Raw genomic sequence first — 26,002 nt, forward strand, 5'->3', positions numbered from 1 at the left:
CTGTAGAAAGGACTGACTACTTAGATTTATATTTAAAAAACAAAAAATACTAGAGCAGCCAGCAGAAACTTTCTTATTTTTTACAGGGAAAGAACCAGCTCATTACTAGTAAGACTGCACTCTTTATATCAAAGGCAATCTTAAAAAGGACAGATTACTTAGACCAGATTGGAGTTGACTGTAGGGTTGATGGTTTGATATGAATTCGTATTAGTTTTATTTGTATCTACTTGTATTTACTTGTATGTTTATAATGGCTTTTTATTTTTTTTCCTCTTATTCTTGATATGGTCAAAAGACTAAATAAATAAAGTATCTATTCTATTCTACTACCTTTGACAGGGGCAAGCTGTAGAAAACATAAAAGCACAAGCACTTTGCTCTTGGACAGCAAAAAAAGATAATCACTTAAACTTTTCAAAAAATGACATAATTACTGTGCTGGAGCAGCAAGAAAATTGGTGGTATGGAGAAGCAGGTGGAGGAAGAGGATGGTTTCCCAAATCCTATGTGAAGATTTTGCCTGGAAATGAATGCCAAAGAGAGAAGTAAGACTGTCAGAATATTTGAACTGAAGCTATTGGCAAAATATGTGTGATAATGTGTAAAAGATGAATTGAAGACTTTGGTTGGGATTTGGAGGGATTCATATGTAAATCTCTGTTTCCCCATCTCTGTTTCCCCAGAGACTATTTTTCAGAGAGTATGTCTCTTTAAAGAGCCTCGTGTGGCGCAGAGTGGCAGGGGGCAGTATCGCAGCGAAAACTCTCCCCACAACCCGAGTTCGATCCCAGCGGAAGCTGGATTCTCGGGTAGCCGGCTCAGGTCGACTCAGCCTCCCATCCTTCCGAGGTCAATAAAATGAGCCCCCAGCTTGCTGGGGAAGGTAACCACTGGGGAAGGCAATGGCAAACCACCCTGCTATAGTCTGCCAAGGAAACATCGCGGAAGTGGCATCCCCCCAAAGGGTCAGACATGACTCGGTGCTTGCACAGGGGACCTTTCACATGTCTCTTTAAACTTTGCTGGCTTTGAATATTAGTTTCAGAATTAAGAACAGTTGCACAAATGATTTTTTATTCTCAGTTCCCCTTTAAACAGTTCATACATTAGATTTCCAAACTGTTGGATAAATTCAGAATTTTTAAAAAGAACTTTGAAATTGAGGAATATATTTGGAAGAAACCTTTTACCAGATGCAGTGGTTTTATCCTAACAAATAGCATCTTCATATAGAACTTAGAATTCTCACCTCCCTTCCTTTCTTTCTTTTGCATTCTTATTAGTGCCTTCTGCTGTTGGGTTTGTAGGAAACCGCCCAACTTTAAACCATGGGTTCCAATGGTGGCTTATTTTAACAAATCAGTATTAATATTAGCCATAGCACACCGAAGTATGGCAAGGGTGAAACAAAAGCTTCACTTTGAATCCACACAAAGTGTAGGATGAGGAGGGATATATGAGAACAGAGAGTGATGAGGCTCCATCCCATCATATTCAGCATGACTTGATGAACTGGTACTTTCCCTTATCTCCTAGCTTCTCTAAGTTTGAATCATCGAAAACTGAAAAGTAACTAACTTTTTTTTTCTGCAGACCAGAATCTGTTTATGCAGTTATAAATAAGAATCCCTCCGCATCAACTTGTGTATCAGGTGAGAGTAAGAATTGCATTTAAGCAATCTGATTCTTACGTCTTTGAATGAGTGTATGTGTCTGGAGGAGAAATCCTGCCAAGTGAAAATGCACATGCATAGGGTTGCAGTGTTTCAGATATCCATGCTAGACACTAACATTTATTTATCTGTCAGATGCTACAGATGCTCTGAGATAAATATTTGTAATAACATAGATAGGAAAACTTTTTATTCTGGTCACTATATGTTTTACCTGAAGAGTTTACTTTTCCCCCTAAGTCTTTAATACAATAATTTCATTAAAAATCTGGGTCAGTGCAGGTTAAATTGTGAAACATGATAAGGAAACAGCATACTGGATTCAGAGAAGATGGCTAGGTGCCACATTCAAACTCTCTCTTATCTGCTGGTCAGCACTTGAAAGAAGAATAAACTTGCTTTACAAAAGCAGTGCCAACTTGGCAAATACCAAACGCTGCAGTGCATATGTGTGTGGTGAGGGTATGTGTACATCTTTCCATTCCTTTGTAAAGCTATGCTACAAATCACAGTAGTTAGCATCATGTCTGTAATATCTAAGTTGCTGTTTCTCATGTGTATAACCTAGGTCAGCGGTTCCCAACCTTTTTGGCACCGGGGACCGGTTTCATGGAAGACAATTTTTCCATGGACCGGGGCGGGGGTGGGGGATGGTTTCGGGACGATTCAAGCGCTTCCTCTTTTTCCCAACCTGCACCGTTTGGAGATAGCAGCCAATGGGCTTGCTTTCTCTGACAGGAGGCGGAGCTCAGGCGGTAATGCGAGCGATGGGGAGCGGCTGTAAATATTCAGGCTGTAAATTCGCTCGCTCGCCCACCACTCACCTCCTGGTGTACGGCCCGGTTCCTAACAGGCCACGGACCCCTGGCCTAGGTTCAATCTACTCTTTGTTACTTTAAATCATAGGGAAAACTCCTCTAAGTGTCTGCCATGCTAGACCTGGATAGAAAATTATATGTGAATGGGCAGTATACGTTGTAAAAGAGTGGTATAAGATGTTCTAAATGTGAGAGGAACATGTTCATATGTGGATAAGTTGTTGGACTACTATACTTTGACTTCAAATTTTTCTGTCATGTAAGAAAAAGGTATCTATAATAGTCACCTTTTGTTGTCTGATGTTACATGAGCATTAGTCAAAGGTTTTGAAGTAGAAATCAGTATTTTACAATCCTTAGTCATCTATACTGTACATGACTGAATTTTTCTCTTACCTTTTCAGAATATATAGCACTGTATTCTTACTCAAGTTCTGAACCTGGTGACCTAACTTTCACTGAAGGTGAAGAAATAGTAGTGAGTCAGCAAGATGGGGAATGGTGGACTGGAAGAATTGGTGATAGAAGTGGAATCTTTCCTTCAAACTATGTCAAACCAAAGGATCATGATGTAAGACTTCCTTGAGTGTTCTGGTTTGGGGATTTTTTTTGTTTTTGCTTTTGTTTGGAGGTGCATGATTTCAAGATGAAAACAGAGAGTCTGTGCAGTGATATTTGTTTCCAAGTTCAAGCAAGTATAGTAGGAAGGAATTCAGCTTTGCCTCAGAGAGTAAATATTGCCCATTCTGATTGCACTACTGGCCAGGTGACAGGAGGCAGGAAGGATGGGGGGAGGCAGAATCTGCTGCAGACAGTATTGATTCCAGATTCTCTGAGATTGTGTTGTGCTTCAAAAATGGACGCTTGCACTAAAAAAAAGGGAGAGCTGAAACTAAACTTGGGCTGCAAATTGTTTGTTCTCTCTTTCTTGTAGACTTCTGCTACAGCTAGCAAAACAGGAATGTTAAATAAAAAACCTGGTGAGTAATTACTGTTTTTTCCATGTTCTTATGCATTATTATCATTCATTTTACACTGATACATATTTCTCTTTAGAAATTGCTCAGGTTACGACAGCCTACACTGCATCAGGAACGGAACAACTGAGTCTCGCTCCTGGACAGCTGATTGTAATTTTGAAGAAAAATTCTAGTGGATGGTGGCAGGGAGAACTACAGGTAATAGAGCAGGAAGTTTCTTTAACTGGATATCATATTTAATATCTAGATGAGCAAATTATGTCTGTAAAGCTATTTGCTGCTAAAAAAAGGAAAATATTTTGAGCAAAAATGCATTTATTTTGAGAAAAAAAACTAGGAAAATAAGAGATCTCGTTGATTGATTGATTCCAAAAGCAATATACAGTAGTTTCAGATAAAAGAAAGCAAAAAGGAATAAGCAAATAGAAATGTCAAACACTTATCTATCAAAAACTAGGTCCGTATCTCTCTTACATCATTTGCTGTTGAGAAGAATTTAGCACCCCTCCTCCCTATTGCTGTAGATGAATCCACTAGTAGGAAAAAACACATTTTCTTCATCCAGCTGTCCCAAATGCGTGAGTAATAAAGACATTAAGTTTGAGACCATGGTTGGTACGTAGGACAGGGCAATAAACCATGAGATCCTGACTCAAGGCACCAATATGAGCAGGGGCAAAAGTGGGGATGTAAAAGGACATTAGTATACCTTTTGGATTGCCAATTGTCTTTTTCAGGCAAGAGGGAAAAAAAGACAAAAAGGATGGTTTCCTGCTACTCATGTGAAACTGTTGGGTCCCAGCAATGAAAAGACTATGCCAACTGTTCATCCAGGTGAGCAATTAAGACTTGTTTCTGATTGGTGGCTGAGTTCACACGTTGTGGTAAAGCCAAAATATTTCTTTCTGGCTTAGCATACTGTGTGATTTCATCCATTGTAATTTGTAAGCTATGGTTTATAGCTTAGATTCATGTGTGAATTCATGCAATTGTGATTTATTCAACAAACCACAGTTAACAAAGTATGATTCAGTGCAATGTACAAACCAGATTCTTGTAGGTTTAGGTGCAAGCCATATATCTTGGGTTTTATTTTCAGTTTTATCCTTCCTTTTGTTTGTAGTTATCTTTTGTTCTTGATAACCATTTCAGTGAAGTTATTTATTGCGTTCTTTTGCTTTCTTTTGTTTGATTTGTTGCATTTCTTTGACTTCCCTTCTCAATATATAAATATATTGAGCATATATATATTCTGGTTTCTCTTCAGCTGATATATAAAACCATTGACATGTAGAGTTCTGATTGAATCATCTAGGAGTGGGGGGAAAAAACTTGATTATACATTATAGGAAAACTGTTTGAATTTTATAAAGTTTTGGACTTGAAGAAGAAGAAAAAAGGACAAATCTTTGTTCTGAGAGACAGTCTAGAAAATGGGCACAAGAGAATGAAAGAAAAAACAAAATGGAGGCAAGATTAGACTAGGAAGTATGTGTGACATTTATACATGCTTGAGTTTAGTTGCAACAGAATATGGGACATCATATATTTATTGAATTTGTTGTAAATTATACAATAGAATCTTTAGTGAAGACAGTATATAAATAACTTAGAGAAAATGGGGGTTCTGAATTTAAAGTTTGAAAATATATATATAACAAAGTTTATTTTCTTTAAGAATTAATTTTAAAAAATCAGACATGTATTTTTTCCACATTAAAATGTCCTAATTAGCATTGTACTGCATAATAAATATGTGGGCAAGAGAAAACTTTGTTTGCAAATTTTGGCAAAGCTTATCTAATATTCACAAAATATGGCTGCAAGCTGCTGCTGTTTGAAAATTGAAAGTGTTTCAGTTAATGTTTTTCACCAACATTCTACCTTTAAGGGGGAAAAAAGAACACCCTATACCTTATTGCAGTCAGGTTTTTTACAGTCCTATCCTTTAATGGTAGCTTGTTTTGGTAACTGAGCACAGAATGGTCGCATCCCTGTTTTCTGAGATAATCAGAAGTTAAATGCTTTTTGACATAGAAGCAGAACCAGGACACTCAGAATAAGATTGCTATTTCTATATTACGGGAAAACATTGTGGCTATGTATGATTGTAAATTAAAAGAAAAGGCAAATATTTAACATGCACACACCTAAATAATTAGTTTTTTAAATTTCCAGGCAAGGATGGGGATTTTTGTCAAGTACTGAAATAGTTTTTGTTATTGTTGCTGCTACTGAAGAACATGCCCTTTGTCATGTGTATTTCTTGTTTCCATTAGTGTGTCAAGTGATAGCAATGTATGACTACTTGGCAAACAATGAAGATGAGCTCACTTTTTCAAAGGGACAGCTTATAAATGTATTGAACAAAGAAGATACAGATTGGTGGCAAGGGGAAATCAGTGGCATTTATGGCCTCTTTCCTTCAAACTATGTGAAGATGACTGTAGACTCTGATCCAAGCCAACAGTGTAAGTAAAACTTGCTTAAGTAGATGATTGAATTTCTCAATATTCATGCTTTGGTGTGGAATAAATTCAAACACCTCACTCAATATGCGTGTGCATTTGTATGGTCACATCCATCTCTTCAACAGAAAAACACTGAGTTATTATTAGAGCTGTAGGACTAAAAATAATGTCTAAAATAGTTTAAACTAGTCACAGAATTCTGTTCGTGAGAGCACAATTGATTTTAGTTTTAAAGTCATGCTATTATTTTCCGATTTAATACATATGAGGGACAGACTTGACAGCTTTTGGGATGTGAAACACACTTGAACTCCCTAGAAATAGAGATGCATTACTGTGAACCCTGTATCTCTTTGAACATGGGAGTAATTTTTAAGGAAATAATTTGGAAAGCTCAGTTAGGTATCCATTCCAATTTTTACCAATTTTTCCTGGAACTCAGTGGTAAAAATTGGAATGGATACTTAACTGAGCTTTCCAAATCATTTCCTTAAAAATTACTCCCATGTTCAAAAAGATACAGGGTGTGCTGTGCTCTTCCTTTGGGTAGTGAGATACTTATTTGAGAGAATGAGCAATGGCCTGATTTAATTTATATCTGGTGCAGTCATGCAGTTTCTCAGTGGTTCATATTTTTACAAACAATATAATAAAATGTCCTCAGTATAATAAATACAATTAAAATGGCAAGTTAAGTAACACAATAAAACAACCATAATGCACAGATAAAACAATATGATATCCTAGTCCAATTTTCCTGGATCAAGTTGAATATGGATTATTGCCTTCTTGCCTTTTTTAGAAAGAAAGCATCAAGAAAGTTTTATAACATAGGCTTCAAAGCCTCCAACCTTACAATTCTGATCTGTCAGACCTTTGAGATAGGCCAAGTCAGGAAACAGACACTACAAGGATTCCAGGAATGCTACTTTTTGTTGTAAGGTTTATTTTTTGTTCTTTCAAGTCAGTTTTTTTGTCTCCTGGCAACTGCCTGCAGGTTTCTTGTCAACATTTTCAGCAGTGGTTTGCCCTTGCCTTCTGCCTAGGTCTGAGAGAAAGAGACTGGCCCAAGGTCACCCAGCTGGCTTTGTGCCTAAGGCAGGACTAGAACTCACCATCTCCCAGGTTCTGGCCTGATGCCTTAACCACTGCACCAAATTGGTGTAACAGAATAACAAAATAACAGAATCTTGAAAGCCTGTCAAAGTTTCTTTCTGCCCACCTAATACCAAACAGAATCAAGGTGGGGCTATTTTAAGTTCCTCTCTCACAATTTCCATTTTCTCAGGACTAATTTGCCATTTGTCCTCCCTTAATGCCTCATTCATTCCTTCACCAGGGTGATTTCTACATTCTTTTACATGATCAGATGCTCTTCACCATTTTATTAAATTAAAAGCAAATTGCTATTCAGATACTAAGATGCTTTGAAACTCATAGGTAAGCATGATAAAAAAAGCTGTGGAGACATGCATTTAGCCTTGCCCCCTAAGTTAAGCATATGGCTAAGCATGCAGCCCCACTGTCCCTTTCACCATGCGTAGCCTATTAATGTAAGCAGTGCAGGGACAGAACTAGCAATTCTTGTATGGGAATGATGATTTGGACAGAATGGACCATGTAAACAAATAAAATCTCCAAAACCACAGCTGTGAAGTTAATGCTTATTCCCTCAATACGTCTCAAGAAAAATCTAAATTTCATTTAACAGCAAAACAAAAGTGTGAGTTCAAATATTGAAAGTTCAGTTACATTTCAGGTTCACAAACTTTCAATTAATCTGATAAAGTAATTTTTCAGTTTACATTCTGGCATATTACTACTGCTTTTCCAGTTCAACCAGGCCTTTTTTTATCCTGATTAATTTTAGTGGTAATTTTGACTATGATGTATTAGTTCTGTTTATTTTTTATTCTTTGCCATCTTGTGCCTAATGAGTTGAAAGGTGATGTATAAATAAATAACTCCATTTCAACTCATTTACAGTCTGAATTATGAGTGCACATTTGGAAAAAAATGAAAATACTCTTAACTTCCAAGGCCAAGTGTGCAAATCATTAGAGAACAGCAAAGACAGACTCAAAATGTAAGGAATTAAAATTGTTTCTTCTATAATGCTGGGTGTCCTTCAGTGCTTCATACCTCTAATTTATTCCAGCAAGCAAATTAGGTTCATTCACTTTATCTTCCAGGATAAAATCCCCCTCAGTTCTTGTCCCAACTTGGCACAGAGTTTTGTCCAAGTTCCATCATTTGTCTGGAGTTTGAATTTTCCTTTCCCATCTCCTCTAGATGAATCAGAATGGAAAACAGGTACCAGTGACACAAATGCCTAGGATACAAGCAGTTTGAAACCACAGTATTTTCTTGAGGGAAATTTTAACTTTAGTGAAAGAAGACTCATTATCTGGGGAAGATTATTTTTTTCATTCTGGTCCTAGTGGAGTCTTCTCCAGCCAGAGCCAAGAAAAAGGAATAAAATCTGCCTGACCCAGATGGACTGTCTTCCAGATGGCCATTGAAGAGGCTGAAAGGCTTGATGGCTCCTTAGATAGTTCCTTGTGGGTGGTTCTTTGACATGCTTGGCTAAGTTCCTTCAGTCATATGATCAAACAGGTAGTTAAGTATCTTGGGTTAGTTTTTTAATTGGCCCCCATCTGAAGATGAGGCACCAGCTTCTATTATTTCTTTTCCTTATGTTGCGACAAATACTATGGCCACTTGACCAAGAAGAGAGTGATTACAATATAGTATTTATAAAGGTCAATAAAACTTGTATTGATGTTTTATATTTCATTTCACCCCAATTCAGAGAAAGTTTTTAAGACTTGCTGGCAATGAAAATTACTATTAGTATAAGGCCCTTAAAGTTGTCTACTACCCCATATATTTACTATGCTGATGGCAACATTTACAGTACATCTGAGACTCCAGGAGATTTATTTATTTTTTTCAGAGAGCCTTATCAAATCTTTCAGGTAATTCTATTTTCTTTCTCAATGGATGATTACCAAGAAAATAATCTTAATGTCCTGCTTATAAAATTGGCTCAGCTGCCATGATGAAGAATAATAATATCTCAGTCAAGCATCATTCTAATCGTCTAAAGTTGCTCCTCCTGCCCTCATGGTTCAAGATAGCAAGTAAAAGTTCCAGCAAGAAGTTTCTCGATGATGGCTTTCAGATATCTTTTCTACAGTGCTAATATTAAAGCTGAAATGAAAGTAGTCACAACTCTGAAGGGGTATTAAACTTAATCTGGAAGGTTTTAGTGGCACATAATAGATGAACGCAGCAACACCAGTGGCCATTCCTTGCCTATATTATTGGGACAGCAGATCTTCATTCATAAGGAGAACTGAAGTTCTCTTTTAGTAGAATAATTTATTCTGCTGCTGTGCCAAAGGAGCTTCTAAAATTCATGTCCTCAAGTCAATTGTGAGAAGTCCTAGACAAAGTTTAGATCAAGATAATTTAAGAAGTGACTTAAGAATCTGTAATCCCTCATCATCTGTTGGGACTCCAATTCAAGGTCTTAGAATTCAGCATTCAGCATGGAACAATTCATAAGAGATTCTGCTTCATCTGCCAGGACAGAATTATCCTTAGAAGGAATTCAATTTTTCTGCTTGGAATCACTGATCATTAAGTGGTATCCTTTCTTCATTATGTGAAATATCCAGGAAAAGAACTAAGAATTTCCAATTTCCAATGCTGTTTATCTCATCCTTCTATTTTAAGAAGTCCAAAGCTACCACTTACTTATCCAAATTCTTACCTGTTTAAATCTGTCACAGAAAAAATGATACAAATTAGCTGCTCAACAATGGAATTGTTGGAAGATTTTGTACTGAAGCTGAAGCTCTGACTTCATTATTCAGAGTATACATTTCCTTCAACTACATAATATTTCTTGATAAGAGTTTTAGTTTATACAATGATTACCAACTTTTCACTATTCTGGTTTCCAATTATTAAGAAATTTGTGTTTTGCCAAGGATTGAAGACAGTTCTGAAGCAGGATTTTATCTTTTTTAAAAATGGGAGGTCAAGAATTAGGTATAATTCTGATGTAGCCAAATATCATCACAGAGTCTGGTAGAATCTGTCTATCTGCAATCTTATGCCTCATCTTGTGAATAACTGGAGCTAGTTCAGCATTCACTGTTTTGTATCTTCTTCCCTCTTGCTTTGTTTACCATCATATCAGGAGAGCTTGAAAGCTTGTTTTCTGTTTTGTGATTGTGATTTGGCCTAGTAGAAGTATTTCCTTTGGATTTGTATTAGTTGCTATATGATCAGAATGATTCTTCCGGCTTTTAACACAATTAATAATGTAGTTCTTACTCTCAGACTTAACATATTTAACAAATTGGGCTTCACCATAGTAATTTGATCAAACCAAAGTTTGTATGTTGAGATGATAGCATAATGAAATTACGGGACTATTTTCTGGCATTTTTAACTTCCTCTAGCAGACCAGTTTCATATTTGTTGGTGGACAAGATTGTCAGTTTTTGGAAGTGTTCCAAGCATGTCATTTGTCTACATAGGGACAACTTCTACATAAGAAAAATCATACCCATTATCATAATATTGGGCTTTTGGTTTATTTGTTTGTTTGTTTGTGCATATGCCAAGAAGGAAGTTGCTGGTAAACAAAAAGTCTTTGGTTTGTATATATTATGCAAAATTAGTAATTACATATATTCTAACCAGTAAGAGTTGACTTATATGAACTTCAGTGCTGGCATCACAGTTGCTTCAAAATGAAAACCTGTTTCTTAGAAACAGGTAGTTGCTGTAGCAAAGATTTCACTGCCCCCTCTCCAGGTGCACTCCAGCTGCTTGTAATTTTCCCCTTTGTCCGTATTCTTGTATGAGTAAAGAAACAGTTGGTAGCATATTTAATGCAAGAAGGAGCTGAGTTCCGACATGAATTGGATGCCCTAATATATACATATACATTTTTAATAGGTGTGTTTTTTCTTCCATTCTGTATATAGTATTAATATTACCTTTCATTTTATCCAGTATTGATCATTAAATAAAACCTGGACATAGCACCATATGGAAACAATATGTTGCTATTTTTAGGTTGATTAATTTTACTTGTGGAAGGTTGTGTCAATGAAAAAGCCATAATGTAATAATGAGGTCTCAAAACATCTTACTGGAATCTGTCCTATCCCCAGAATTTGATGGATGTCCTAATATGGTATTAGCACATACCTTAATTCTATGTTTGTCAACAACAAGTAGCTGACCTTGGCTGATCTCAAAGATAGCTAAATCAGGAGTCAGACCTGATTATTACTCACAAGATGATGGGGAAATTGAAGAAACATTCTTAAAGAAATGGCAGTATGGCCATTTCTATACTGCTTCTCTGGAAATTGCATAGACATGTAGTCAATGAGGAGTTAAGCTCAATTTTTATCTTTACCAGTGCTCAGTAGAAGTCATTTTAATGCCCATTTTATCTTTTGAAATAAATGTTGAACTAATAGGCCACATAAGTAGGTGAATATGGTAATGTCTGTTGGTAATCGTTTAATTTGGTTTCATGCTTTTGATTGCACATAAGTGGTACTAATTAATCTGTACATATATTATATTATATAACACGAATATTGAATTTAAATATCAATAGCATCCACAACAACAAACTTTTATTTATGGCCTACATAGAAACACATGTACCTAAAGTTGTAGATATGAGTAAAAAGTAGGCATAAAATACATTAAAATAAAATGACAATAATAATATTAATATAATGCAAATAATAGTGATAATCACCAAAATTAGCACTAATCCTCAGTTGTAGGTGGGACAAATAGAACAAATAAAGGCAAAGGATTGGGCAGTCTGGGAAGATACGTCAGGGTCCAGGTGGGATAGAAGAAGCGACAAATAAGCATTGCTTCTGAGCCTTTTGGTTAAGAGCAAGTGTAAATATCAAAACTTTGAAATTTACATAGCAAAAATTAAGTGAATAATGTAAGAAATTACTTTGCTTCTTGATTTTATTTTCCCTTTACATTAGTTTAATTTTAAAAATGAACTTTTACAGTGTCTGATAGTTTTTAAACATTTACATAGACTGTCCTTTGTCTAAATAGTTTTAAATTATCAAAAAATGTTTAATAACCATATTAATGCTATCTTTAGAATATTGGTTAATAAGACATTACTTCTTATACATTTCACCATGTTCTACCATAGTCATTTATCCCTAATTTTCTCTTCTTGTTTCTTTTTTCAAGGACCCAGTGTTGTCTCCCAGCATGAAAGCACCTCAGAGACCCACTATACAAGTTTGACTATAGCATGGCGGCAGGGTGGACAGCCTGCTCAGACCTCTGAAACGATTCATTTGCTTCGCTTCAGTATTAAATCCACTCAAGACTTCACATTTTGTTCTATGCTGTACCATTACAATTCATTTATGCAAACTGATTAGTGGGTCTTTGTGTGGCTTTCTGCACTCTCCAATCTGGTTTTCTCAACTCACTTTATTTAGGAACCATAATGAATTATTAGAATGTTAGTCCAAGCTATCTCTTGGCACAATGCAACTTTAGGCACACAAAGACCTACTATTTGTACTGTCACATGGGAAATTGTTTTCTTGTGATTAGCACCATGTTTCCTATGTTGATCTCTCACTATGCACTTCATGTATGATCCTGTACACAGTGACAATGCTATTGTGGGGGGAAAAAAGAGCAGTGGTAGAATAAAATCTGGTGTGTGGTTTTAAAGGCACTTTATACCACTGCTATGTCTATATATTTAATATCCTAGAACTCTTTAGTTTGACCTAAAATGAATTTATCTATAAGGTGGCTTTTGCTACAGAAGTTGAAAAGATTCTGCCCTAAATAATACACATGTGTTGGTATGTTAAAGGAGAGAGTAACGATTTTTGGAGGGAAAGTTTTTTGGAGCCTTGCTGAAAGTCTGAGAGGCCTTTATTTCTTGGGTTCCCAATAATCATCCTAGGGGTGTTTATTCTCCCTTCTGCCCGCCCTCCCTTCCCTCCCATTGGTCCTGATTCCTTGGGTGGCTGTGGGATTGGTGGAGCAGCAGGGAGGACCTTTTTAACTCTGGGAGATGTAGGGGAAGCACCTCGGTGCTCCTGGCATCGCAAGCCTTCCAAGGGCATTCAGATCCTTGCTGCGAAGGGAAGGAGCTTGACTTGATAAGAGGAGCAGGACATGGTATTGTGGGTCTTTCAAAATTAAAAGAAGCCATTTGGGGACCAGATACGTTTAGACCTTTAGAAATACCATATTCTTTCATTCTAGTTGTTTGTGCCTAGGGCTGCACTTTGAAAAAAAAATCCTCAAAGAAACACAGGGATCATGACATAGTATTATAACTTTAATGTAGTGGGCAAGGCTGACATTTTTGGCTTTTTTTCCCCATTGTTTGGGGTTGTAAGGATTTTAAATGCAAGCTAGATTTTAGCTTTATTTTCAAGAAAAAAAATGAGAAAACACACCACTGAAAGTTAGCTATTTGCTACCAACATGATACTGAGGAGACCAAGAAGCTAAATAGAGTCTACAATTCCCCACCCCCACCCCAGTTCTATAGATACATTTTTTTAAGAAAAGTTTTAAATAAACCTTTTTTTAAAAAATTCCCAACAACTCTACTAAATATTTCTTACTACTGCATTGCATTCTGGGAATTTCCTAGTTAACAAACGATTTTTTACTTTAAATTTTTGGTTAATTTTTCTCCATTCTGTGGTGATTTAATATTTGCTGAAATTCACCATTACCACCTCACTTCACGGTGCCTTTTTGGCCAGACAATCGAGCTTTGCTCTTCCCTGATGCGGTCCATATCCATCTGTCAGGGTAGCCTTGTCCTGCCTCCTAAACTGCTCTGTACCTCTTGGATAGTCGTGCTGTGTTGCAATCAGAGTTAGTTGCCCTGTTTTCAGGAGGTGTATTTGCATGTGAACATTCGTCGAGTGGGATTTGGGTCTGTGTGGAGTGACCCTGCATATTTTAGTCCCCCACCCACCCCCTGTTGGTTTGCAGACCCCAACATGGAAACCAATTCATTTCTTAGACTGAAGAAATTCCCCATCCCTTCTGTCCAAGCTCAGATATCTAATTCTGAATATATATCCATTTTTTTCCTTTCAGTATTCTAAGAGTATAATCCTAAATATCCTTTAACGAAGCCCAATTCAGCGTGATTTATCCTCTACAGAATATCTTTAGCACCACTGCCTCATAGCGCACTCTGTGCATGTTTAGTCGGAAGTAAACTCTGCTGTGTTCGGTGGCGTTTACTCTCTGATAAATGTGTTCAGAATTGCCATCTAAATGAATGTTACATAACAGACTTACTAAATCACGGTGCTTCTATTAGTTGTGCGAAGTAATGAATTGTAGGAGGAGGATCTTTCATGCCGTACAGAACAGTTAGGTGCCTACATCAGGTTATAAATGAATATTTATCTTATCTGTATATTATTATTATTATTAATTATCAATAGCAGATCTGCAATGGCTCTGACAGGAGATGTAATGACTTAATCCCAAATGAAAACAGAATGTTAGATTCTGTTAATTAATTCTTGCCAAGCTACAGTTCACCAGCCATTCAGAGTGGCCTGATAGGTGCTTATCCACCTTTTTGTGTTTACCAAAATAGCAACAAAGAGAAGTAAATCAGTCTCCTGGTAGACCTCAGGTTTATGCTGGGGTTGGTGTAAGAACCTGCCCATGGGCAAGGCCCCAGCACATTCCAGGAGGGCTGCAGATAAATGCAGGAAAGGAGAGTTTTGGGTGGGTGGGTTGGTTATGGGTTTTTTTAAGGATAAGAAGGTGAGCAGAAAGTCTTTGAGAGGCAAACTGCTCCCGCTTCCACCTTTAAAAAGTTTCCAAGCTAAAGCTAAACTTGTTGGTACAGTTTCAGGCTGTTTCTGAGGCCCGAGGAGTTTTAATGGCAGAAATGGAAGCAGTTTGCCTTTCTATGCTTGGGGAGGGTGGAGGGGGTGGAAATTGTGCTGCTGAACATCAACCATTTTGCCATTAAAGTTCAGTGGCACAATCTTAGGATACTGGGACTGCAGGTTGTTCACCCCTGGTGTTATTGGTTGCTGAAACGTATTTAACCACATTTGAGAGTTCTGCTTGGTTTCCTAGTAAAAGAGTAAAGGGTGTTTGGTTTTGGTTTGTTGGGCTTGATTTAGCACCAATTATTACTGGTAGAATGGACAAATGGTTACCAGTAGGATGAGTAAAAAGTAGATGTTTATCGCAGTCTGTAAGTTAAGACTCCTCACAGATAAAATACGTATTGACTTAAGTTGGTACAAAATAACTCAAAAGAGGTACAAATGAGTAAGAACAAATGTTTGATTTGTTTAGGCCTTTGCTACTAAATAGTCTTACTATTATTTATTACTAGGATTCTGTTTTGCAGAGAAATCATTCCTGTATTTATAGTTTTTATTTCTAGTATATTAATATGTTAAGAAAGCTAGTCCTAAGCAGATCATGTCATAACTAAATAGTAATTCAGAAACATGCACAAAATTTGTGTATGTTTACAGTGAGTTATACCCTGCTGAAATTTCAGAAAGGAATAGTTAAGAAAAAAGTCTTGTGCAACGAAGTATTGGAGTAGGTATCCAGATTATGATTCTGAGAAACCTATCCAAAACAAAATTCACATAAAATAGGGGCAATTTTCTTCTCCCAATTTGAACATCCCGATTTACAAAAGTCGCAAAATAGTTTTCTTTGTTACATGGATTTTCAAAACAAAAAAAAGAGACGTTCTCATAGATGAGTCCAAGGTTCTACGTGTTCAGAGGTGGCTGTATAAATCATGTTCTTTAGCTTTAAAGAGGAATAGCTTTTTTTTGTTTCATTTGGATGGCTAAGGTTTTTTATGTGGTCAAATATAGGTAACAGTATTATAGCATATAATGAAGCAACTTGCTACAACATGGTACTTGTCCCCATTCCAGAAATGGAACTAAAGCAGTTCTCCAAAGAGGAATGAGGGATTCCTTAAACTTAGAAATTAATATTCAGCTTTCTTAAAAGTTCTGGAGAATTCAAAAGCTTATAACTTCTTGACATTTTGAATGGGCTATGAAACAGCTGTGACAGTGCTATTTTTTTCTGTTTACAAAAAGAATGTAAAAGTTACAGAATTCTTGATTTTTATTTTTAAAAATGAATTGTACTACCCAAGTGTGATTTGCCAGAAATGCACAAACCAGTATTTGCTAAACTATATCCTATGACTTGTATTACTTTTCTATTCAAGTCAATCAGTGCTGACAAACTTCTGGCTGTAGTGGTGTTTTGGGCTGCTACTGCAAAATGCTGCTTTCCTGTCATTAATTATGTTCGTTTCTTAAATATCACAATGTTGTATGCTGTTTTGATATTTGTATTTTGAGGCTTTCTAGTATTAAAGCAGTGGCATAATCATCAGTGTTTTGCCATACAAACACAGCCTGTGCTGTGCATGAGAATTGTTTTCTGAACACTGGAAATAACTATGCAAAAATATTTTATTAAAGAGACACACAGAGAATATACTTATTTATGTGTGGTTTCTTTTCAACACAATTAACCATACTTAGGTTTGAGTCAGATGATACATTTTTGTAAATTGTTCATTTATGTTGTTCCTTACATTTGGAACCAACCAATTACTAAAATCTGGAAGGTAGTCACATAGGTCCAGAGTACTTTAATGGATTGTTGGTGTGTGATAGGTGGGAAATTATCAGTATTTCTAACATCAGTTTAAACCTGTTCATTCAGCACAGGATTTCAATTCTCGCCAAAAGAGAATTCCCAGAACATAAAAGGGAAGTTATTAGTATTAAACTGGGATCAAACCAGTTTCACTTGTAGAATTGAACTTTAAACAAGATCAAAACTAGCTTTCAATTTATAACATAAACATGTATATCGGCAAAGCCAGGTCTTTTAAGATGGTATTCATTACTTTTTTTGCTTTCCTGGCAGGTGCTATAGATTGCCAGTTTCCTTCTTAAATTGTTCCATCGCTCACATCCAGTGCTGTACACTTTTTTCCTTCTCAGCCAGTCATGTCATCAGAGAGGCCAGTGGCATAAGTTAAAAAGGCCTACCTACATCATTTTGCCCATTTGCTAATTCACAGATTTCTCTAGTCACTTGGAATGATGGTGGAATTCCAGAATTCTCAACCAAAGAGTCTTTAATGTTCTGGCTAATTATGCTGACCATTGCAAAATTTCATGATTAAAGATACCAATTTTAAAGATCCTTATGCTTGTTCTGAACTTAGGAAATCATCTCACCCTTTATATGGCCCAGAGAGATTAGTATTACATAGCGTCCTGGATTTAGACTAGGTAAATTGGATTTGAATCCAAGCTTACCACGAAGCTTACTGTGACTCTAACTCAGCTGAACCTCTCATAGGTTTGTTGTTAATCTAACGGTGGGGGAGAACCACGTAAGCTGATATTTTTTCATCACTGAGCAAAAAAAGAAACATCCTTTATCCAGTACAGACCAGCATTGCTTTTTCTGATCTTGTGCAGAAGCTACAATCACTGCTTTGAGAAATGTGCAGTTGAAGACATGAACATCATAGCATTCATCTCAGTTTGTGATATTTGACTTTAAAGTAAAAGTTTGATTTTGTGAAATATGCTCTTGTTTTTGATGAACCTCCTTATAAAGCTGCCATTTGTCACTTCCAAGAATCTTTAACTGTAATTTTTGAGGTGCCTCTGGAATTTTATACATATTTTTTAAAAATATTTTAAAAAGCATCTGCTGGATTTTTCAAATGTTATGTAATTTACATTGTTTCTAATACATTATTTAAATATAATCCACATATTGTTTACATTTCTTCTGACTGTTATGGCTGCAGTAATTCACAGCAGTAAAATAACAGAGATATCAGCAGCTCTTTTAGGACTAAAATGATTAAAGGCCAATTCAGCCTGCATTTTGGTAGCATGTTTAAGTCTATTCCTAAACAGCCAGTCAAAATGTTTATGGAAACTTCAAAGGTTCTAAATCATGAGAAGCTTGAGGACTTCTTTAGAATTTGGCTCTATTTCCTTTGTGGATTAAATTATTCTCTGAGAGGAACAAATAAAATACTGATGTGGGTTCATATGCATTCTCAGAAAATGTTTCTACTGACAGCTGGACATTATGATTTCTGGTAAAATTTAACTGGTTTGTAAATGAAAATGGTTTGTAAAAAAATTAGAACTGAGAGCAACTTCATATAAAAAGTACACAAAGTCTGTATTTTGTTATATTTCAGTATATTCTTTGGTTAAAGAATATATGTTTAAATGCTGCAAGATTTTTTTTCTTCAGAGATGGCTTGAACATTTTCTTCATAACATGATGACATGCTAACCAGTCATTTCTGTCCTCTTGCCAACCTTACTATACTACCCAATTCAAAGCATGTATGAGAATGATCACATTTTCATCATCAGTTGGCAGGACAATAAGAACAGTTGGCTTACATATCAGTATTGGTAAATGGTTTTCTTAGTAAATAGTTATATGTATTATTCATAGATAGTATCATTTACTTTTAATTTAATAGTAAAAAAGAGGATGGGCAACATTTTGGGGCTTGTTTGCACATTTGGAATTTTGAGAATATATTGGGATTACTTTCACAAAAGGATAGCTAAGGAAGAGCTTAGTTCTTACCAAATATCTGCCATGTTGGGCATGGCCAGCCACAAAATGCCCACATTCCAGAATGTAAATCAATACAATTGGTCCCCACCACCCCCTCTTATCCCCAGAATATTCTCTATCACTCCCAAATTTTACATCTTTCTTGTTTTGGGGCAGATGGCCATTTCCAAATCTCTGGGTTGAAGCTACAGAACATTTTTATTTTTAAGCAGTGCACTGTGGTCCAAAGGCATTATTGTAAATATTATGCTAGTTCTTTGTTATGTCATATGCTGGTTGCTCTTTTTTTTAATTGAAATAAACTTTTAAAAAGTTGGGGGAAGAAACCTGATGGGAAGCAACAGTCAGTAACTGGTGCCCAATTTGTAAATCAATTGGAATTTCAGTAGAATGGAATGTACTAAAAACATAAAATCATGGTGTAACATGAACAACTCAGATGCAGATAATAAAATCTAGCAAAACTCAAAACAGCTCAAAAAAATTAAAATTTAATTTTAAAAAAATTGACAAATTTAAAATCATGAGGATATCAAATGTTTTTCTCCTAATACCATAAAGACCTTAAAGCAGAGGCCAGTAAACCTTTCTAGAGAACGTAAAATAAAATTGACGAAGTCCTGTCCTATAGACACCTATTCTCCCTGTGTGAAATTCTTTGCTGAAAAGGGAATTTTAAATTATTTTCCTATTGGAAAAATATGTTTTTGTGGAGCAAAATAGCAATTAGACTGTATTCCATGTTGAAAATATTCTATTACCAACATCACAATTCTAAAGAACTGCTTGTATATAATGCCTTCTGTCTGAGAATACAGAATTTCCTCACCAGTCCTGATTATGAGAACTAGAAATTATACACTTGATGAGAACCATGGAGAAATCAGAGAGTAACAGATTATTGTGTTTACCGTACAAACATTTCAGAGTTGGTTTTAGATTTTTTTTTTTTTTAGATCTTTTTATCCCGCCTTTATCATTTTTACAAATAACTCAAGGTGGCAAACTTACCTAATACTCCTTCCTCCTCCTATTTCCCCCACAACAACAACCCTGTGAGGTGAGCTGGGCTGAGAGAGAAGGACTTGCCCAAGGTCACCAGCCAGCTTTCATGCCTGAGGCAATGTCATGAGTAAGGATGGCGAGCAGGGGGCTCCCATCCAGACTGTCAAGCGCATGCATAGCACTGAGGAATTGGGCAGCCATTCAAAGAGACACAGATCGGGACCGCCTTAATCTTTGGGGTTTATATGTCTGGGTTTTTCCCACGCTTCTTCAGTTTGTTAGGATTCCTGTTATGTACAAGCAATAAAACATTAGAGACCAGTTCCTTGTCTCAGCGTGGTTCCTGGCTGTTAGGACAGGTGGGACTAGAACTCTCAGTCTCCTGGTTTCTAGCCCATTGTCTTAACCACTAGACCAAACTGATTTCTTTATTTATCAAAAGAGTCACCCTGAGAATTTTCATTGCCTATTTGGTATTGAACAAATAATTAAACTCAAAATAACTAAGAATGCTTAATTTTCAGGGTGTGCTGATCTCCAGAGCCTTGACACAATGCAGCCCATGGAAAGGAAGAAGCAGGGTTACATACATGAGTTGATCCAGACAGAAGAAAAATACATGGATGACCTTCAACTTGTCTTAGAGGTAAGATCTGCTTTGAAAGAAAAGGTTATAAAAATATTTTCAATGTGTCCTCCTCAAAAGGACATAGAGACATTTTAATCAAATTGGAAGGTCTGGTGAGAATTGACCATACAATATAAATAAAACAGCATGCATACTTCATCATATTGTAAGATTCAGCTGCCCTGAGGATTTCCATATTTTCTATCGTAAAAATACACATTAATCTTTTGTATACACAGTGTATCATTTGTATCACTAATTTTATTATTGATAATGCAACTTCGTAGGAATTTGAAAAAATCTGTTGTCTTAAGAGATCCATGGGTTCTTCTCTAGTGACTTGAATCTCCTCACAAGTTTCCTGAAATGACCAATGTTAAAGACATTGAGAACCAAACTTTCTCCCTCTATCATAACTGGGAGTGAAATTGAAAACAATGCAACAATTACTCTTACACTACTCAGGGAATGGGATTCAGCTATCATGCTAAGCCATAAATTCTGTTTTTGTTTATGTGAACCCAGCTTTTGTGATTTACAAATCATGATTTATAGCATAGCATGATATCAACATTGTGGCTGATTCACCAACCCATAGCTTGTGCATTGTGTAAACTCAGCCAATGAAAGGGTTATCTCTTGTTTAACAGTGTGATTATCTTAGTCACCATGTGATGTCTCCCTTGAAATCATTGGGATTATTTAAATAAATATTGAAATAAATATTGAAAACAAGGCATTAAATGACTGGCATAAACAAGTATGAAACAGGAATTGAAAGAACAACTGGCAACTCCAAAGTTTAATTTTATTATCAAGATAGCTGCATAATGTAGATTATAGACTGGATTGTATCTCATTATGGCCTGGACACCTCTATGGAGGAAGCTGGACTTCCAGATGGTATGCATAAGTATCTCTGGATTGATTGAAATAGAATCAAGCAGTTTATAAGAGATAATGCTCATGCCCTCATCATCTCCCATGTAGACTACTGCAATGCGCTCTACATGGGGCTACCCTTGAAGAATATCTGGAAGCTTCAGCTGGTACAGAATGCAGCTGCATGGGTTATTTTTGGTGCCCCTGGATCGGCACATACAACACCTTTACTGTGTGCAGGGCCGCAGCTGGGGGGGGCAACCGGGGCATGTGCCTTGGGCGCCGCACTGGGGGGGAGCCAAAATGAGTGCTGGGGGGGCACCAAAATGGGCGCAGAATCCATGTTTGCCCTGGGTGACACAGACCCTAGTTGCAGCCCTGACTGTGCAAGCTGCACTGGGTGCCAGTTTGCTTCTGGGTCCAATTCAAGGTGTTGGTTATCATCTTTAAAGCCCTACACGGCATGGGGCCATGCCGTGAGGCATGAGGGACCGCCTTTTCCCCGTTACATCAACCCAACCCACCTGATCATGCAGAGGGGGCATGCTGCGGACCCTGTTGACAAGAGAATTCCGTTTGGCGGGGTCCAGGAAGCGGGCCTTCTCTGCAGTAGCCCCCGCCCTTTGGAACATCTTGGTCCCAGAGGTGAGGTGGGCCCCTTCACTTCCGACCTTCAGGAGGGCCTGGAAGAGTTGGTTCTGCCGTCTTGTGTGGGGCGGGAAGGTGGGCAGCCATTTGTGGGGGTGGCTCGTGCCTTAGAGCCCCTCCCACCTGATTAGAATTTCCTAGCCTCTTGGATTTTACATTTATTTATATTGTATTTTATATTTGTAAATTGTTTTATTTTTATAGGATTTTAATTGTTTATTATTACAGTTTTAATTCTATTGTAAACCGCCCAGAGTCCCTCTTTTGGGGGAGATGGGTGGTAGCAAAATTTAAATAATAAATAAATATAATAAAATAAAATAATAAAATGACAAGCAGCATACTGAGCCTTTGAAATAAATACCAGAAAATAACCATTTATTACCTCTTGCTTTGTTCTTAAATGTTTATTTTTATGAAAAGGAAAGCACAAAGAATGAATTGTAGAGAGATAATTATTCATATGAATTACAAGATTTGATTATTAATAAGACAATCTCTTCGGACTTTTATTTTTGTAATGCCTCATCTGCGTCATTGGTTTTAATATCTTCAGATGAATAATATTGTATTAAAAGAGTTGCAGAAACAAAGAGGAATACTTAAGAGAATTTGAAAACCTTATAATTGGAAATTTGGAGCATTGTTGGGCCTTATCTACAAATTGTTGCTGAAATATGACTCAGAAACTGAACAAGTTAAAGGTTGTATGATTAAATAGATGCAAAATTGTGATATAGTAATAGATATGCAACAATGGGAATTTCAATGGAAGAAGAGGATCAAATTTACATTGAATATTATACTTAGAGAAAACTGATTTAACATGTTTTATTGCTGGTATATTTCTCCAGTCCTGATCTCTAAAATGTATAGTTACTTTTCTAACTATTATTGGAAATATAATGATCTGATCAGATCAGGAAGGGATGTGTATAAAGCTGGTTCATCTCTCACAGGAAAAAATACGCAAATTTTGAAGAACCAGTTTTTTTCATCAGGTGAACAGAAGGTAGAGTTCCAGAATCTCCAGAAAGGAATTTAGTATCTCCTGTCACAGTGTTGCAGGAGTGAGAGAAGCTGCAGTTGTGGTCTTTCCCAAAACTGACAAAATTTAGAGTAAGAAGATAGTCCTCTTTGCATCTTGTTACTCTAATTCATAAGGGACGCGGTGGCGCTGCAGGTTAAACCGCTGAGCTGCTGAGCTTGCCGATCGGAAGGTTGGCAGTTTGAATCCACGTGACGGGGTGAGCTCCCGTTGCTAGTCCCAGCTCCTGCCAACCTAGCAGTTCGAAAACATGCAAATGTGAGTAGATTAATAGGTACCGCTTTGGCAGGCAGGTAACAGCGTTCTGTGTATCATGCCGGCCACATGACCATGGAAGTGTCTACGGACAAACGCCAGCTCTTCGGCTTTGAAATGGAGATGAGCACCGCCCCCTAGAGTCGGACACGACTGGACTTCATGTCAAGGGAAACCCCTACTCTAATTCAACAAGGTCAAATATTTTGAAAGAAATTATTTAGCATCAAACAAACAGCTTGAGTGCAGTAGAAGAAATAAAGAAAATTTTCATAAGTTATTAGTTACTGAGTCATTTGCAATTTGAGATGGAAATATCACAAATATCTTTCTTCCTACTCCCTGTAGGTTTTCCAGAAACAAATGACTGAAGCAGGCTGCCTCTCAGAAGCTGAAATGGGATTAATCTTTGTCAACTGGAAAGAGCTCATAATGTGTAATACAAAGTTATTGAAGTAAGTGCTGCCACTGTTTTGTTAATTTTTGTGCTGTTAAATGCCTGAATCCAAAAGGGTAATCATACCATTAAAATACAGCCCCACCCACCCCATCAAACACACTGCTGAGATGGAGACATCAGTTACCTATTAGTACCTCTTACCTCAGTGTTTAGGTTTGCTCCAAAATATGAAATGTGTCTCTGCTTTCTTCCCTAAGGTCAAGTATTTCTGCTGTTTTTCCTGCCCTTTATTGCCTGATTTGATAGGATTTTGAAGAGAGAAGACTCCTAGTTTGGCATTCACCCTCTCATTTTGCAGTTCCAGGGCTCCACTTGCTGGACTCTCCTTTTGATTGCCTCTGCTCACTCCTGTCCATTGCTTTAGGACTTCTAAAGTAGGGAGAGCTGCTTTTCAGAGGTAGGGTAAGCTACAGCCTGTGCAACTAGTGAGGCACCCAGGAATTTCAAGGTGCTCATAGATACCTCCTTTGGCACCTTCCAGGCTTCATGCCCTGATTTTATCTTTCTTACTGTAGGTTCTTTGAATTAAATAAATATTGAAGCAGTGTCAGCCTCAAGCATAATTTTCTAAGAATGTTTCTGGGGCTCACACATTCCAGAAGCATTTTTAGAAGATAAAAATGATAGAGGGCTATAGTCCTATGTTTTGTTTGGACATTGAGATAAGTTGAGATGGTTGAGAGTGTCCTAGAAGGCTACAGGAGGTGCTGGAAATCAACCAGGTCAACTTCCTTTCTGGTAAATAGAGACTTTCTGTATTGTCATGCCCACCAAGGCAGCCATTTTGCAAAGTTTTCAAATTCCAAGTTGGCAAGTTCTGAGTGACAGCATTTTATCCATTTGGTATGCATGCCAGATCCACATCTCTCCTATTTCCCACAGTGTCCTGTGAAACAGAAAGCCTTGTGTGCAAGTCCTTCTCTAGCTTCATCTTTCTGGAATTTCTGGAGTCAATCTGTTTTCCTATGGATATTTATTTTTATTTTTCCCCAGAGCCCTTCAGGTGCGTAAGAAGACTGGGGGTGAAAAGATGCCAGTACAGATGATTGGTGACATATTGACTGCTCAGCTGTCCCATATGCAAGCCTATATTCGCTTCTGCAGCTGCCAGCTTAATGGAGCTGCCTTGTTGCAACAAAAAACAGATGAAGAGCCAGAGTTCAAAGAATTTTTGAAAGTAGGCTATTATTCAGTAACTCTTTCTTCACTATCTTTCCTTTCCCTTTGTGTTGCATGTGCAAATATAACACTAAAGTATTCAAGAAATGTCTTGAATACTTTAGAAGCAAGCCTTGGGAGCCAATAAATGCTCCCTCTCCAAAAAGCAAAGATGCCCCTACTGAAGTTCACAATAGCATGTATAGCATGCAGTAGCAGTACATTTCAAATCACTCTGATGTCTATTAATTTGGAACTCAAGCCATTTTTCTCTTTCGCATGGAGCTGTTAGCAGTTATGAGGATGGTGCATAATGACTAGGAGAGGGGCAAAAATTGCAAGTACTTGTTCATGCATGTACAACAGGGGCAAGGTGTTGATTGCAGTGCTGCACCTATCATGTTGCAATTTTGACATACACACATAACCTGCAGATGTGGCTGGGATGGTGCCAAATTCAGATCAGTTAACACTTCTCTCCTCCTTCCTTTTTTCTGGATTTTCTTTATAAAAGTACTTAGCCTATTGCAGGAAATGTTAAAGGGACTTGGTTTTTATGATTAAAGCAAAAGACACTATTTTGAGTCATATTAGCCAATTGCTGCCTGTGCTTCAGCCAGGGAGAAAGCTCAAGGCATCAGTTCTGGGAACAAAGGAACCTAATAGCACTGGGTTCAGTTTAGCTCCACACATAGAGGCAGACTACATTGTTTTAGTTTTCCCTCTGAGCTGCAGCTAGGTGGAATTCTGCACAGGTGGACAGGACATTGTAAGATACCTTCCCTCCTCCTGCAGAAAGGAGAGAGAGTATCTGTGCAAATAGGAGGCTTTGCAAAAGGCATGCATGCATCATCTAAAAACCAAGTATATCTTTGAGTTCTTCAGACTGTAGTTTTGTCTCCCATACAAGTTTGACTGATCAATTCATGGATTAAAATGTTTGCAGCCAATTAACTGAGATTCCTTCAACTAGGTTATAGATCTCATTATGTAGTTTTATTCTGTGCATTTTCAACTTTTGTCATTCTAGTAACCAGTTGACGTGACTCCCACTCTCATGCTATTATTTATCTTTTTGTATGCATATGTGCACTGGGGAATCATGCAGTTTCTGAATTATGAAAAGCTGCCCAATGTGCTCTCTACTCAATTTAAAATGAAAAATCTCAATATTCCACTTTTAAAGGGTTGCCAAAAGAGTTTGTTTGGATTGCCCATTGGTGGTTCTGGCTGGGGGGAGCTCTTGGTGG

General features: G+C 37.2%; 1 protein-coding gene across 3 annotated transcripts in view; it reads left to right on the top strand.

The window, feature by feature from the left end:
* Window positions 1-26,002, top strand: part of ITSN2 (intersectin 2) — a 100,625-nt gene that overhangs the window by 67,505 nt on the left and 7,118 nt on the right. For 2 of the 3 annotated variants that reach the window (XM_063317758.1, XM_063317764.1), the window contains 10 exons: window positions 343-548; window positions 1,597-1,655; window positions 2,899-3,065; window positions 3,429-3,474; window positions 3,551-3,672; window positions 4,212-4,308; window positions 5,754-5,945; window positions 20,198-20,319; window positions 23,483-23,589; window positions 24,588-24,771. In XM_063317758.1, the coding sequence (XP_063173828.1) occupies window positions 343-548; window positions 1,597-1,655; window positions 2,899-3,065; window positions 3,429-3,474; window positions 3,551-3,672; window positions 4,212-4,308; window positions 5,754-5,945; window positions 20,198-20,319; window positions 23,483-23,589; window positions 24,588-24,771 (1,302 nt within the window). Of the gene's footprint in view, window positions 1-342; window positions 549-1,596; window positions 1,656-2,898; window positions 3,066-3,428; window positions 3,475-3,550; window positions 3,673-4,211; window positions 4,309-5,753; window positions 5,946-12,212; window positions 16,528-20,197; window positions 20,320-23,482; window positions 23,590-24,587; window positions 24,772-26,002 lie in introns of those variants that run through there. The other variant, XM_063317765.1, reaches the window with a different exon arrangement.

The sequence above is a fragment of the Candoia aspera genome, chromosome 1 (assembly GCF_035149785.1).
Source record: "Candoia aspera isolate rCanAsp1 chromosome 1, rCanAsp1.hap2, whole genome shotgun sequence".
Classification (NCBI taxonomy): domain Eukaryota; kingdom Metazoa; phylum Chordata; class Lepidosauria; order Squamata; family Boidae; genus Candoia; species Candoia aspera.